We start from the raw sequence: 15,309 nt of genomic DNA, 5'->3' as shown, positions 1-15,309 counted from the left end.
CAAACTCCTCTAGGATTTTCTGATTCACCAATATAGTAGAGTTCCATTCACTACTAGTGATCACTCTGTTTTTCTGTTCCTTGAAACTTGTTTGTGATACTGCACTCTACAGCACAGTTTTTCCAAACCAATATAAACGTGTCTAAATTTTTTAAAATAGAATTACCTTATGACCCAGCAATCCACTTCTGATATATACTCAAAAATTGAAAGAATTTGGATATTACTGTAAATATTGAGATGTTTTTGAATTCCAGTTTCTACCAAAAAGTGGAAGCAACCTAAAAGTCCATCAACAGATAGACATGGATAAATAAAATGGCATATTACATACACAGGAATATTGTTCAACCTTAAAAAGTAAAGAAATTCTGACACATGATGCAAATGGATGCATCATGGGGACAGTACATCAAATGAAATTTTGGAAAATGATCAATACTGCATAATTCCACTTCTATGAGAGCTAAAGAGCTTCAGCTCAAGGAAGGAGAATGCAGAATAGTAGTTCTGAAGGAGTGGAGGAATGGAATAAAGGAGAGTTATTGCTTAATGAGTACAAATATTCAGTTTTTCAAGATGCCAAGATTCTAGAAATGAAAGGTGCTGCTGATTGAACAATGTAAGTGTATTTCATAACACTGAACTATACACTCAAAGTATTCTCAAATGGTAAAAATGAATGTGAAAATGGTCAGATTCTCTAATTAAAGAAACTTGAGGAGATACTTAAGATTTCTACTCTACAAATCTGCCTTCCAAACAAATATAAGAAGGTGTTAGATGCAAGACCAATTATCAACTACCTATTACCAGAGTGATATTTTCTTAGACTGAGTTTCTCCCTCTAAGCCTGCACCTGTGCCACTTCCTGTCTGGGATGGCAATTGCCCCCCTTGGGCCCTACTGCAGGGAGATGCATCAATAAGAGCCCTGGGGTTTGTGTATACCTCCCTCTATCACACCTCTCACTGTGGGCTCCCACAGTGCACAGAAATACACTGCAGAGTCCTCCAGTTGTGAAGCTGAGATGACAAGCTGGATGAAATTTCTTGTCTTCTGAAAATTCAGTGAGTAGCAACCTTCAGTGGCATTTTGGTGGTTGTAAGAATCCTGACGAATAAGGAGAATTATTGCCCCACTGCTGGGCTGCTTGTACCACAAGAGACTATAACGTGGTTTATTGGTGTTATATGTGCATTCCAGAGTGACAGTCCCCTTCTCCTGCACTAACATTGCTGGTTGGGCTTGAGTTACCTTCTGGGCAATACTGGATCCTGAAGGGAAAAAAACACAGAATCAGAGACTTCTGGAATACGTGATATGGCCAAAGAACTTCTGTTTTACACACTGTCAACCCTCCTTCCCAAGGTACCCACAAGATCCTGCCAATCTCTCTGGATGTTAAGTCATAGAGGAGACACATTCCCACAGGGACCATCCTTATCTAGCCACACGGAAGCCATGACCACCTTGAGAAGGTTGGAGAGCAACATGTTTGAGTTCTCCCACTAAAAGGAAAATGTCTTCTCCCTCTTCAACTTCAGGGCTCAGCACTGTGAGAAGAACCTGACTGGGTGAGGGAAGGATTGCTGGTTTTGTGCTGCTGTGGCCCCAGAACAGGAAACAGGGGTTTCCTGGTATAGCAAGTTGTGTGGGTCCTGTCATAATTCTCTGTGTTCTAGCTGAGAGACTCACTACCCCAAATCCATTTGTATTAGGCAACTTTTTCTTATTTAAATTCAGTTAGCCATCACATAGTACCTCACTAGTTTCAGATGTAGTGTTCAACAACTCATCAGTTGTGGACAGCACCCAGTGGGCATTAAGCAACTTTAACTAAAAACATTACAACTGAAAATAAACATGAGTAAAATTTATATTGAAATGAGGATTGTGGATCAATGGTTTAGCGAACTGTGATGTTTATTCATTGCATCTGTGATAAAAGTGGGTGGATGGCACTTACTGAAAATATGACAGGTAGGGCTCACTCTGGCAGCACATATACTAAAATTAGAATGATACAGAGAAAAATCAGCATGACCCTTGTGCAAGAATGACATGCAAATCCCTGAAGCATTCCATAATTTAAAAAAACTGCTTGTAATTAATTATGTAAACAACATAAAATGTAAGAATTATGAAAAAAGGGTTGTAAGAGTCATGTATGTTCACACTGTGTGATTTATTTAAGGTAGAAGTAAATCACACTATGATAAGAAGGCAAAGCATTTAGACTAATCACTGTAGCTCTTTCAATGTACCTATTATTATGCCTGTGTTCCTCCTCACTACCTACGTCTGTTCAGATGCCTATGTTGGAGCCAAAAGCAGAAAAATCTGATCATTCTCTGCTGAAGGGTTCAAGCTGTGGCCCTCAGACAATAGATCCACTGACCAAGGTCTCCTTCTCATTGTTTTGTCTCCACAGCTCAGCTCAGCTCTGTTCAGAAAGGCCAGAATGGACACCAAATTTTGGTCATAAGTTATCAGTCCTTTGAATTTATGGGTTTCCCTTACCTCAACTGAACCACAGTAAGCTTCCAAGCATCATATGCTCAGTTCTGAGACCCAAGGTGATCACTCCGTCTACTTGTATTCTTCCTTCTGCCTCAACACCCTCAACACACACATACACACATGCTCACCCGTGCACACACACACGTGTGTACCAACATGGGCAATGTTGTATTCCTCAATTATCTAAAAATACGTGGTTCTCCTTTTCCCCAACCCCTTCTGGAGGGCACAGCACACACTGAGGTGCTTCTACACCAGGACTGGGTTTCTCCTTATTTAGTCTCTCATGCAAGTTCACCCCTATCCATATACAGCTCATTTTCTAAAATTATGATGGCACTGTCTGCTGATAGGTTCTTTCCTGTTTCGTTTTCTGTTTTCAGCTTTCTGCTCTTTAGGATAGCTTTGCTAAAGTTCTAAAAGCATGTTAGATGCCTTTGGGTGGCTCATTCAGTTAAGCCTCTACATTCAGTTCAGATCATGATCTCAGTGTCCTAGGATCCAGACCCCTGTTGGGCTCACTGCTCAGTGGGAAGTGTGCTTCTCCCTCCCCCTTCTCCCTTTGCTTGTGCTCATGCACTCCCTCCATCAAATAAAGAAATAGTTGATTTCCAAAAAAGAGTATCAAAAAAATCAAGACATAAACATGTAATCGACCGTTAGTTTTTATTTATTTTTCTTTTTAAGATTTCAATTTTAAGTAATCTCTACCCAAAATGAGCTCAAACTTACAACCTGGAGAACCAGAATTCCAGCTCAAACCAGAGTCATCCAGGCACCCCTAGTCTACCATGTTTCTCAGAAGTCTAAGAAAACTCTTATTTTATATCCTTTGAATACTTCAAAGTACATGTTCACATGCATTTATATTTACAGAGGTTTAAATATAAAATATTCATTTTAAACCAATTAAATCAAAATTAACTAACCAAGAATATTTAACAAATATGTAAGGGAATATATTAATATTCTGATCATAGCTCATTTGTAAACTCTGCAATTAAGGAGAGAGTAATTAAAGAAGACTGAAATAATACTGGCAAAGTCTTGCACTGCAAAATAGACATTGCTTTTTCTATTATTTTTTATACATCTTCACACTCTCCCATACATTTTCCCAATCTCATGATTTGTGGCTCTCTCTGAGAAGTTGCAAAAAAGAGTTAGAGAAATCAATAGGATTTCCCTCCCAGTGTCACCTCTCTATCTATATCGTTAGGAAACCTCAATGCAAGAGCATTTTTTCTCACCATATTTCCAGGGCACTGAAAGCTATCTCCCTTGAGTTCTTACTGTCAGAAAGTCAACTTATCTATTTAATTGCCCAAGACATAAGCCACTTCCTCCATTCTGTTTCTGCCCCCCAAGCCTTCAAGTCAAGTATCATCTTGAGTCTATCACCTGATTTACTAGAAAAAAAAGCAGGGCAGAGGTCCCTGGCCTCTCTTTTCCTCGGTCAGGTACATGTGTTCCTCCTCCTTTCTTCCCTTCCCTTCTTTCTCTATTAAAACCTAGTTTGGCACTGATGATCTCCATCACCTCTCCTGCCATACTCTGTCAGGAAGACATTAGGCATCACCACCCTCTCAGGCACACCGTGTGTCTCTAAAAGTGTCATAGACACAGAAACACCTACGAGGGTGCCATGAACAACTTGTGGGGCTGGACGTTCACTGCAAGGATGACCACAAGACCACTTCATTGTTTTGTGACTCTACCTTGAAATTACTTACACTCTGGCTGAGGAACTCTTGGCATCAAACTGTTTTCAGTGGCACTAAGGAACACCTGGGGTTGGGGAATGTTATTTTGGCTCCTATGCTCTTGTTCTCTGTATGATTTTGTATCAACCAAACACTGAGGGACAAACAACCACAAACTGTGCTGGAACCAGAATGGATCAGGCAGAGACACTCAGCATCCAGGCCCCTTTCTGCTCAGAGTTTGTGTTCAGCTCCCCCTACAGTCCATATCACTGTGTCACTCAGGGCACAGTAGTACACAGCTGAATCTGAGGCTTTCATGAGCGTTTATCCAAGTGAAAGGATTTCAATTTGCGGTCGTAGGTGGCTTCAAATCCTTTGTTGCTTCCTTTCTCCTTGTCCTTCAAGGCTTTCAGGAGGAGCTCTAGACCTTCTCCTGGATACTGGACATACCAGAAAAGGGCAGGGTACCCTGATGCTGAATAAGTACAACTCATAGTCAGGAAAGCCTCTTCTAAGAGGGTCACTTGTCCTTCCGTCTGAGTCACTGGGTCTCCATGGGTTTCTCCTGAGGTAAAAGAAAAGAGACCTGTGTCACCTTGGGCATGAAGCTCTTGAATAAATTATAGTTAAACTTTTTACTGATACAAAAGAAAAAGAATCCAAATTTTAAGAAGGATTTTACTTACCAAGCATTAAGAGTACCACAGTCACAAAGCCCGGAGAACACTTCATCTCTGGAGTGTCACCTAAATAATGTTCTTCATTCTTACCATGAAGCAAGTTTGGAGTGACAGAGAAATGATCAGTGGAAGCCCACATTTCACACAGGAAATGTGATTGTGGTAGGAAGCTGCACCCCCTGGTGGACAGGGGCTGAAATGGGTGCTGGTTGGCCAGAATCCGTAAACACGGAAAAACAAGATCAAACTGGTCATGCAACTACTACTCCAGACTTCTTTACAAAATCCAGTCCCTTGAGAAGCATCATTAAAGTAAGTAGCTGAACTAATGAGTATCTCTTGGATATGTCAATTTACAAAAAATCATGTAGTTGATGTCAGTGAGTATGTTTTTAAGGTAGGTTACTGCTTCCAAAAACTATAAAGACAACAAGGTTTCTTAAGTTTCTAACTTTTCTTAACCCTTTCATGTATCTCCTGCATTCTACTAGAAAGGAATAGCAAATAAATTAATTATTTCATGTATTCATGAAATTTTTTTTAATTGTCATCAAAATAAAGTCTCAGATTTAAAAAGACACTGGTAGAAGCTAAGAAAAAATGTTTGAGCAGGTCATCATAAATATGAATTCCAAGATGGTCCTTATGTAAGCACTTCTCTAAAAACATAAAAACAAAACCAAGGAAAAGTTCAATTAATTCTATCTTGGTTGCAAAAAAATTGGCACTAAATTTTGTAAAGAATCACTATGAATGATTGATTTGATGATCCATGAGAACAAGATGTAGCAAAGCCAGGACAGCTGCCTAGTGCAGCCAAATGATACCAACGAACACTTGCTACAATCCACCAGAGACAACACTTCACACTGGGAATATACTGGATGCAACATTAAACCAAACACTAGTGGGGAGACTTTTCTAGGATGGCAGACTATAGCGGTCTCCATGCCTTTCTGGGAATGAAATCCCAAAAAATCTGGAAAGATGGGATATGCTCTGAAATACTGTCCTAAGGAAACATTTGAGTATCTCCAAAGGGATCTAACACAGTTGCATTCCATGCATGAGCTAAGAGTGTGGATGGGTAATAGTATTTTATTTTCTACATGGATTGAACCATTCTCTTTCCTGAAAGCCACAGCAATCACAAGAGTCAAATATCAGGGGTGCCTGGGTAGCTCAGTTGGTTGAGAATCTGCCTTCACCTCAGGTCCTGATCCCGAGGTCCTGGGATCAAGTCCCGCATCCTGCTCAGAGAGGACCCTCTTTTATTCCCTCTGGCTGCCACTCCCATGCTTGTGCTCGCTCGCTCTCTCTCTGTCAAGTAAATAAATATTTTTAAGAGTCAAATATCAATTGGATTTTGTGTTTAATGCCTATACCATTTCAAATACTCTCTAGAGGGCAGAGCAAATTTCTCTGGGAAAGTTAGGTAAAGATAGGACTCACATAGAAACTTCTCTTCTCTGATCACACCCAGATACTGTGGAAAAGTGGAAACAACAAATGCAATGTTAAACTGAAATGAGTTACTGTAGCAGTTATCCTTGAACTACTGTAGTCTGGTACAGCCTTAGCCTTTGTGGTCCTCTATCTTCCCTTACAAAGTCCTAGGATGTCTCACTTTGAACTGGTCACTGTAGCCCACATAACTCAGATATCCCAAACCATATCCATTCCAGCCTTCCCAAACTATTGAACTAGATAAGGAAAGCCTTGACATTCTTCCTTTCCTCACAGGTACAGGCTGCTCTGTGGACATTCATTTCATCACCATTACATGACCTAAGCCTTTGGTGCCCTGAACAAAATCCCAGAAAAAAACTGTCATTGAGAATTGTGAAATAACCTTATATGTATAATTTATTACTAATTCAGCAGATAAAGTAGAGGAAATGGTTCCTTGGTTACATGTTTATCAAATAATATGACAACCTACATTCTTCACTGACAGAAATTGGAAAATTTACTCATATTAGAGATCTTAAACTGAGGTTCTCTGGAGAATCAGCGGAAGCAGACAGTTCATGACGACTGTACACATAATATCCTAGGAAAAACACATGTAACTGTATGATGGAAAGCTCCATCTAAGATGATTAGAAAAGAATTCTCACCACCAGGCTCCTTGTTTTGTTGACTGTTTCCTTTGCTGTGCAGAAGCTCTTTATCTTGATGAAGTCCCAAAAACTAATGATGTATTGTATGGTGACCAACATAACACAATAAAAAAATACGAACTGAATAAAAGTTAAGGTTAAAGAAAAGAAGGAAAGAATTCTCCTAGATATTAGGAACCGCCAATTTTAATACTTTCCTTTGTATCCTTTTGAGGTTATTTTCATCTTTTAGACATATTTTCTCACTTTAATGGTAAAATCATAGATATTTCTGGTTATCCTGAATGTTTTCTCACTATTAAAATAAATTGCATGGGTATAGTCTTTATTTGAGACAATACCCACCCTGGTGTTATAGTTCTGCACAGACATTGCTAGTGCAAAAATGCTTAAAAATTATTGGATAAGGCCAACAGATACATGAAAAAGTGCTCCACATCACTTGACATCAGGAAAGTACAAATCAAAACCACACCAAATAGAATGGCTAAAATAAACACATCAGGAAACAACAGATGTTGTTTGAGAACAACAGAGAAAGGGGAACCCTCCTACACTGTTGGTGGGAATACAAGCTGGTGCAGCCACTCTGGGAAACAGCATGGAGGTTCCTCAAAAAGCTGAAAATAGAGCTACCCTACGACCCAGCAATCGCACTGCTGGGTTTTGACCCTAAAGATACTAATGTAATGATCCAAAGGGGCACATGCCCCTGAATGTTTATAGGCAATGTCCACAATAGCCAAACTGTGGAAAGAACCTAGATGTCCACCAACAGATGAATGGACAAAGAAGATGTGGTATGTATATAAATGGAATACTATGCAGCCATTAAAAGAAATGAAATCTTGCCATTGCAACGACGTGGATGGAACTAGAGGGTATTATGCTGAGCGAAATAAGTCAATCAGGGAAAGAAAATTATCATATGATCTCCCTGATATGAGGAATTTCAGAGGCAAAGTGGGGGATTTGGGGGGTAGGGAAGGATAAAATGAAACAAGATGGGATCGGGAGGGAGACAAACCATAAGAGACACTTAATCTCACAAAACACACTGAGGATTGCTGGGGGGAGCGGGTATGGAGAGGGTAGTTGGGTTCTGGACATTGGGGAGGGTATGTGCTATGGTGAGTGCTATGAAGTGTGTAAGCCTGACGATTCACAGACCTGTAACCCTGGGAGCAAATAGTACATTATAAGTTAATAAAATAATTAATAAATCAAATAATTAATTAATTGAAAAAAGGAAAAGTTAAAAAAAAGAATTATTGCATATGTTATTCACATCAACTCCTAGAAAAGCCAAATAATAACCATACCCTAATGCTACTGCTTCAGTGAATCTTCATCCATTAGATTACCCCTAAAATGTGAGAAAGTTTCTATTGATAAAAATTTAGAATGGAGTTTGTACAACTCAACTTGTGTACAGAATTTGACGCAACTTGATTATGAGAGATGAACTACCCTTCAACACCAATTCTGTATTATCAATTGCCAAATACATTTTGTAGAACTATAAATCAATTCTCTAACGGAATTCAAACACTTGTAATGATGAGCTTGTTCCAATGAAAATAACTTCAAATTTCAAAACTTTGGGGGTAGGAAACACTGAGACTGGTGACAGAGGTGAGGTCATGTGTGTGCCTGTGGCATGTGCTTCCTCCCGCCAAAACACACAGTTCTCAAAAGCTCATGTGTTGCATGCTCCAATCAATATGACATTTGTAAAACACAAAAATAAGAATAGGACAATATTTGTAAGGATTTGGGAATATGGAATTGTGTAATGGCAAAAGAATAGCACAAAGGACTTTTGGAGAGTAAACTATTTGGTATCATGATCTTATGATGGTTATATACAGATGAGGATCTTTACAATGTACTAATCCGTATAGATAAGGATCTATACAGTGTACTAATATTCAAAATTCAGAGACCTATACACCAAAGATAGTCACTTTTCCATATAATTCTTTTAAAATTAAAACTTTAGGGACACCTGGGTGGTTCAGTTGGTTAAGTGACTGCCTTTGGCTTAGGTCATAATCCCAGATCCTAGGAATGAAGCCCACACTGGCTCCCTACTCATCGGAGAGCCCACTTCTTCCTCTCACTCTGCCCCTCACCCCAGCTCCTCCACTCTCCCTCTCTCTCTCTTTCTCTCTCTCTCTCCCTTTCACTCAAATAAATAAATAGAATCTTTAAAAAAAGAAAAACACTTCAATTGATGTATTTTAAATTAATTATTAATTAAATAATTTAAACACCTAGATGAAAATGGCAAAATAGGAATTTTCTATTCTCTCCCTCCTCCCCACAAAAATCCACTGAGCTTCACAATCATACACTAAACTAAAGAAAGTGCCTATGAAAAAGTTCAGCAGAAAAGGCATAACACATTGTGGGGCCAAACTAGTCTGATCTTGACAGATAGTGGAGGGCACGACAAACAATTTGCTTTACCCTCCTCGTCCCTGCCCATGTGGCACAACTCTGAGCCAAGACACACCTTCCACCCTGTGATTTCCCCAATGGAGGGAAATGAGAACATCTGAATGAGCACAGGGCTCCCCAAGCTCCAGAGCATGCTGCCAAAGAGAACATTATTTCTATACCCATCCAGACCACTGAGGTGTACTGCTCACTGGTGAGTGGGGTGCACCTAGCAGAACAGCACCCTGGCTCCTGGAGGGCAGTAAAACAACATGGACCCTACAAATCACCACACAACCTCCAATAGGAATCTGTCCATGAGCAGATGGCATGAACCGACACTCTCTAAAGAAGACATACAAATAGCTAACAAACACATGGAAAAAATGTTTGACATCATTAGCCATCAGGAAAATTCAAATCAAAACCACAACGAGATACCACCTTACATCAGTTAGAATGGCAAAAATTGACAAGGCAAGAAACAACAAATGCTGGAGAGGATGTGAACAAAGGGGAACCCTCTTACACTGTTGGTGGGAAGGCAAGTTGGTAGAGCCACTTTGGAAAACAGTGTGGAGGTTCCTCAAAAAGTTAAAAATAGAGCTACCCTATTACCCAGCAATGGCACTCCTGAGTATTTACCCCAAAGATACAGATGTAGTGAAAAGAAGGGTCACATGCACCGCAATGTTCATAGCAGCAATATCCACAAGCTGAAATATGGAAGGAACTGTGAAGACCTTCAACAGATGAATGGATAAAGAAGATGTGGTCCGTATACACAATGGACTGTTACTCAGTCATCAGAAAGGATGAATGCCCACCATTTCCATTGACATGGATGGAACTGGAGGGGATTATGCTAAATGAAATAAGTCAAACAGAGAAAGACAATTATCATATGGTTTCACTCATATGTGGAACATAAGGAATAGCATGGAGGACATTAGGAGAAGGAAGGGAAAAATAAAGGCGGGGGGGAGTCAGAGAGGGACACCAACCACAAGAGCCTATGGACTAAGGGAAACAAATGGAGGGTTTCAGATGGGAGGAGGTGGGGAAATGGGTTAGCCCAGTGATGGGCATTAAGAAGGGCAGGTACTGCATGGAATATTGGATGTTATATGCAAACAATGACTCATGGAATGCTACATCAAAAACTAATGGTGTACTCTATGGTGACTAACATAACATAATAAAATAAAATAAAATGGAATCTGTCCCTGAGCAACTGGAGATGGCTTGTCTGCCGACTCCCACAAATGGTCCATGAGCACACACAACACTCAGTCTCTCCCCATACATCATCCCACCCAGTAATCTCCCACCAGTGCACACAGGGGGACAACAACAGTGAGCTTTTGGAGCTAGTGAGGGGGCTAGTGAGCTTGTGCAGAAAGCTGCCCCACTCTGCCAGACTGGGAGAAATCACATAAATTCAGTCAGCACCATCCTAGAGAAAGCAAACAAATAGGAGACTCTCAGCACTGAGTCTGGCTTCACAGGATCAAGAGAAGGCTTAAAAGTCTGTACTTCCTTGTTCCATGATATAGGAAAAAGCCAACTATGCTGAAGGTTTAAAGCCTGAATGTGTCTGGATCTGAGACTCAGTGCACACTCAGGCTAAAACACTTGTTTTCTTCCACTGCATCAATTCTCACCTCAGTCTGATCAAACATTCAAACCTGTAGGAACTGCACCCTCTGTCTTGCTTCTAATTGATTTAAGAGGAAACAAATGAATAATAAAAAAGCATACTTCCTTCTGACTCCATTATCAGGCTTGGAGGAAAGGCACCAACCAGGAGTCGTCTTCCTTCTATTGCTTAGGAGCTGGCAGTATAAGGAGGGAAAGAATCAAGCCCATTGACGTATTGGGCTACAGTTTCAACCTCCTTTGGTCAGATGTGATAAGCTGAATTTAATCTGAGGACTTCCCCAGTAAGAGAAAGCCAGTTACCAAATACTGGAGGAACCACTGTCGCCCTACCAATTACCAATATATCCATCGTTAGTTAGGAAGACTTGGAGGGACCTTGAAAGGACCCTACTACCCTTGAGCAGAGGTGGGAGAATGAGAGAATGAAATATTTACTCAGTTTGCTTCATTCCATTGATTTATCTGCAGCACTAGAGAATTATTTCTTTTAAATAAAGGTTGTGGATCTGAGGGTTTTGAAGAGGTGGGGGTGTGGGAGGTTGGGGGAGCCAGGTGGTGGGTATTAGGGAGGGCATGTATTGCATGGAGCACTGGGTGTGGTGCAAAAACAATGAATACTGTTATACTAAAAGAAATAAAAAATAAATAAAGGTTGTGGTTAATATTATTTAATTCAGTTGAACATGAACATGTGGAGGGAGGTTTGTAGCACGTCATCTCTACATTAGCCATTAGTCCAAATGCCTTTGTGCAATCTACTAATAGTAAGGTGGCTGACACATGCATACAAAAATTTTCCCATATATCTCAGAAATAAAGGCTTTCATTATGATAACAAGAAATTACAAGTTCAAGAATAAATTGAATAATCTTCTAACAGCACAGCATCATTAAGAAAAAGAGACATAAAAATGGAAAGAAACAGTGTGTTCTCAATCAAATATTTACATATGCACTTTAAGGACTTTTATTTTTCACAAATCAATTTGTAAATATAATTCAAACAGAAACCTTAAATTAAAATTATGAGTCAGTAACAGAATTGTCTCTTCCTTCTTTTGTTAACATCTACTGATAATCAATTATGTGGAAAAGTTTTCCTAGGTACATAAAGTATACAAATGAATGAAATACAAAATTCTGTCTCCTAAATTGTATGAGGCAATTATTGTGAACAGATACAGAATTTTGTAAATGAAAATATATTTCTGAGATTTATCTGAAGCTCACATTGTCAAATCACTCCTTATCTTGATTTCCCTCAAACACACAAATAGTACATACCAGCCCTAGGCTCCAAAGGAAAACCTATGACCTAATTCCTGAACAAGAAAGTAATCAAAGCACATAGAAATGGTGGTCAAATTTTGTCTTAAATACAGAGTAACAAAATTAAATGAAACTCTATTTAATTAAATACCTCACAGAGGTATTTAATGCACTAATTAAGTGCACTAATAATGCACTAATTAAGTAAAAACTTAAAAATCAACTTTTTAAGAATTTTTTATTTTTTAATTAACACATAAAGTATTATTAGCCCAGGGGTACAGGTCTGTGAATGGCCAGGTTTACACACTTTGTAAGCACATACCTTCCCCAATGTCCGTCACCAACCACCCTCTCCCTACCCACCTTCCCCCAGCAACCCTCAGTTTGTTTTGTGAGATTAAGAGTCTCTTATGGTTTGTCTCCCTCCCGATCCCATCTTGTTTCATTTATTCTTTTCCTACCCCCCAAACCCCCCACATTGCCTCTCAACTTCCTCATATCAGAGAGATCATATGATAATTGCCTTTCTCTGATTGACTTATTTCGCTCAGCAAAATACCCTCTAGTTCCATCCATGTGGTCGCAAATGGCAAGATTTCCTTTCTTTTGATGGCTGCATGGTATTCCATTGTATATATAGACTACCTCTTCTTTATCCATTCATCTGTTAATGGACATCTAGGTTCTTTCCATAGCTTGCCTATTGTGGACATTGGTGCTATGAACATCTGGGTGCATATGACCCTTGGATCACTACATTTGTATCTTTAGTATAAATTGCCAGTAGTGCGATTGCTGGGTCATAGGGTAGCTCTATTTTCAACTTTTTGAGGAACCTCCATGCTATTTTCCAGAGTGGTTGCAACAGCTTGCATTCCCACCAACAGCGTAGGAGGGTTCCCCTTTCTCCAGATCCTTGCCAGCATCTGTCATTTCCTGACTTAATTTTAGTTAATTGTCTAGTGTGAGGTGGTATCTCATTGTGGTTTTGATTTGTATTTCCCTGATGCCGAGTGATGTGGAGCACTTTTTCATGTGTCTGTTGGCCATCTGGATGTCTTCTTTGCAGAAAGGACTGTTCCTGTCCTCTGCCCATTTGTTGATTGGATTATTTGTTCTTTGGGTGTTGAGTTTGATATGTTCTTTATAGATTTTGGATACAAGCCCTTTATCTGATATGTTATTTGCAAATATATTCTCCATTCTATTGGTTGTCTTTTGACTTTGTTAACTGTTTCCTTTGCTGTGCAAAAGCTTTTGATCTTGATGAAGTCCCAATAGTTCATTTTTGCCCTTGCTTCCCTTGCGTTTGGCGATGTTCCTAGAAAGAAGTTACTGTGGCTGAGGTCGAAGAGGTTGCTGCCTGTGTTCTCCTCAAGGATTTTGATGGATTCTTTTCTCACATGGAGGTCCTTCATCCATTTTGAGTCTATTTTTGTGTGTGGTGTAAGGAAATGGTCCAGTTTCATTTTTCTGCATCTGGCTATCCAATTTTCCCAATACCATTTGTTGAAGAGACTGTCTTTATTCTATTGGACATTCGTTCCTGCTTTGCTGAAGATTAGTTCACCATAGAGTTGAGGGTCTATTTATGGACTCTCTATTCTGTTCCATTGATCTGTATGTCTGTTTTGGTTCCAGTACCATACTGTCTTGATGATGACAGCTTTGTAATAGAGCTTTAAGTCTGGAATTGTGATGCCACCAAATTTGGCTTTCTTTTTCAAACTTCCTCTGGCTATTCGAGGTCTTTTCTGGTTCCATATAAATTTTAGGATTATTTGTTCCATTCCTTTGAAAAAAATGGATGGGATTTTGGTAGGGATAGCATTAAATGTGTAGATTGCTTTAGGTAGCATAGACATTTTCACAATATTTGTTCTTCCAAACCATGAACATGGAACATTTTTCCATTTCTTTGTGTCTTCCCTAATTTCTTTCATGAGTACTTTATATTTTTCTGAGTATAGATTCTTTGCCTCTTTGGTTAGGTTTATCCCTGGGTATCTGATGGTTTTGGGTGCCATTGTAAATGGGATTGACTCCTTAACTTCTCTATCTTCTGTCTTGTTGTTGGTGTAAATAAATACAACTGATTTCTGTGCATTGATTTTATATCCTGACACTTTACTAAATTCCTGCACAAGTTCTAGCAGATTTGGAGTGGAGTCTTTTGGGTTTTCCACATATAGTATTATATCATCTGCAAAGAGTGATAGTTTGACTTCTTCTTTGCCTATTTTGATGCCTTTAATTTCTTTTTGTTGTCTGATTGCTAAGGTTAGGACCTCTAGTACTATGTCGAATAGCAGTGGTGATAATGGACAGCCCTGCCGTGTTCCTGACCTGAGCAGCAAAGATCTCAGTTTTTCTCCATTGAGAATGATATTCATGGTGGGTTTTTCGTAGATGGCTTTGATGATATTGAGGTAAGTACCCTCTATCCCTATACTTTGAAGAGTTTTGATCAGGAAAGGATGCTGTACTTTGTCAAATGCTTTTTCAGCATCTATTGAGAGTATCATGTGGTTCTTGTTCTTTTGTTTATTAATGTATTGTATCACATTGATTGATTTGTGGATGTTGAACTAACCTTGCAGCCCTGGAATAAATCCGACTTGGTCGTGGTGAATAATCCTTTTAATGTACTGTTAGAACCTACTAGTTAGTATTTTTGTGAGAATTTTTGCATCTCTGTTCATCAAAGATATTGGTCTGTAATTCTCTTTTTTGATGGGTCCTAGTCTGGTTTTGGGATCAAGGTGATGCTGGCCTCATAAAATGAGTTTGGAAGTTTTCCTTCCATTTCTATTTTTTGGAACAGTTTCAGGAGAATAGGTATTAATTCTTCTTTAAATGTTTGGTAGAATTCCCCTGGGAAGCCGTCTGGCCCTGGGCCCT

The 15,309-nt window shown here is 39.4% G+C and overlaps 1 pseudogene and 1 gene segment (V, D, J or C); both read right to left on the bottom strand.

Annotated features, from left to right (window-relative positions):
• Positions 1–921: 921 nt before the first annotated feature.
• Positions 922–1,496, bottom strand: LOC111139382. The segment is given in 2 exon segments: positions 922–1,277; positions 1,439–1,496. Coding segments are annotated over 2 exon segments (414 nt in total).
• A 2,964-nt stretch (positions 1,497–4,460) lies between these two features.
• Positions 4,461–4,997, bottom strand: LOC111139371 (annotated as a pseudogene).
• Between the last annotated feature and the right edge of the window lie 10,312 nt (positions 4,998–15,309).

The sequence above is a fragment of the Enhydra lutris genome, unplaced genomic scaffold (assembly GCF_002288905.1).
Source record: "Enhydra lutris kenyoni isolate GAN:26980312 unplaced genomic scaffold, ASM228890v2 scaffoldscaffold4, whole genome shotgun sequence".
In the NCBI taxonomy this organism is placed as follows: Eukaryota; Metazoa; Chordata; class Mammalia; order Carnivora; family Mustelidae; genus Enhydra; species Enhydra lutris.
Note: the sequence above shows the minus strand (reverse complement) of the source record. Positions and strands in the feature narration are given on the sequence as shown.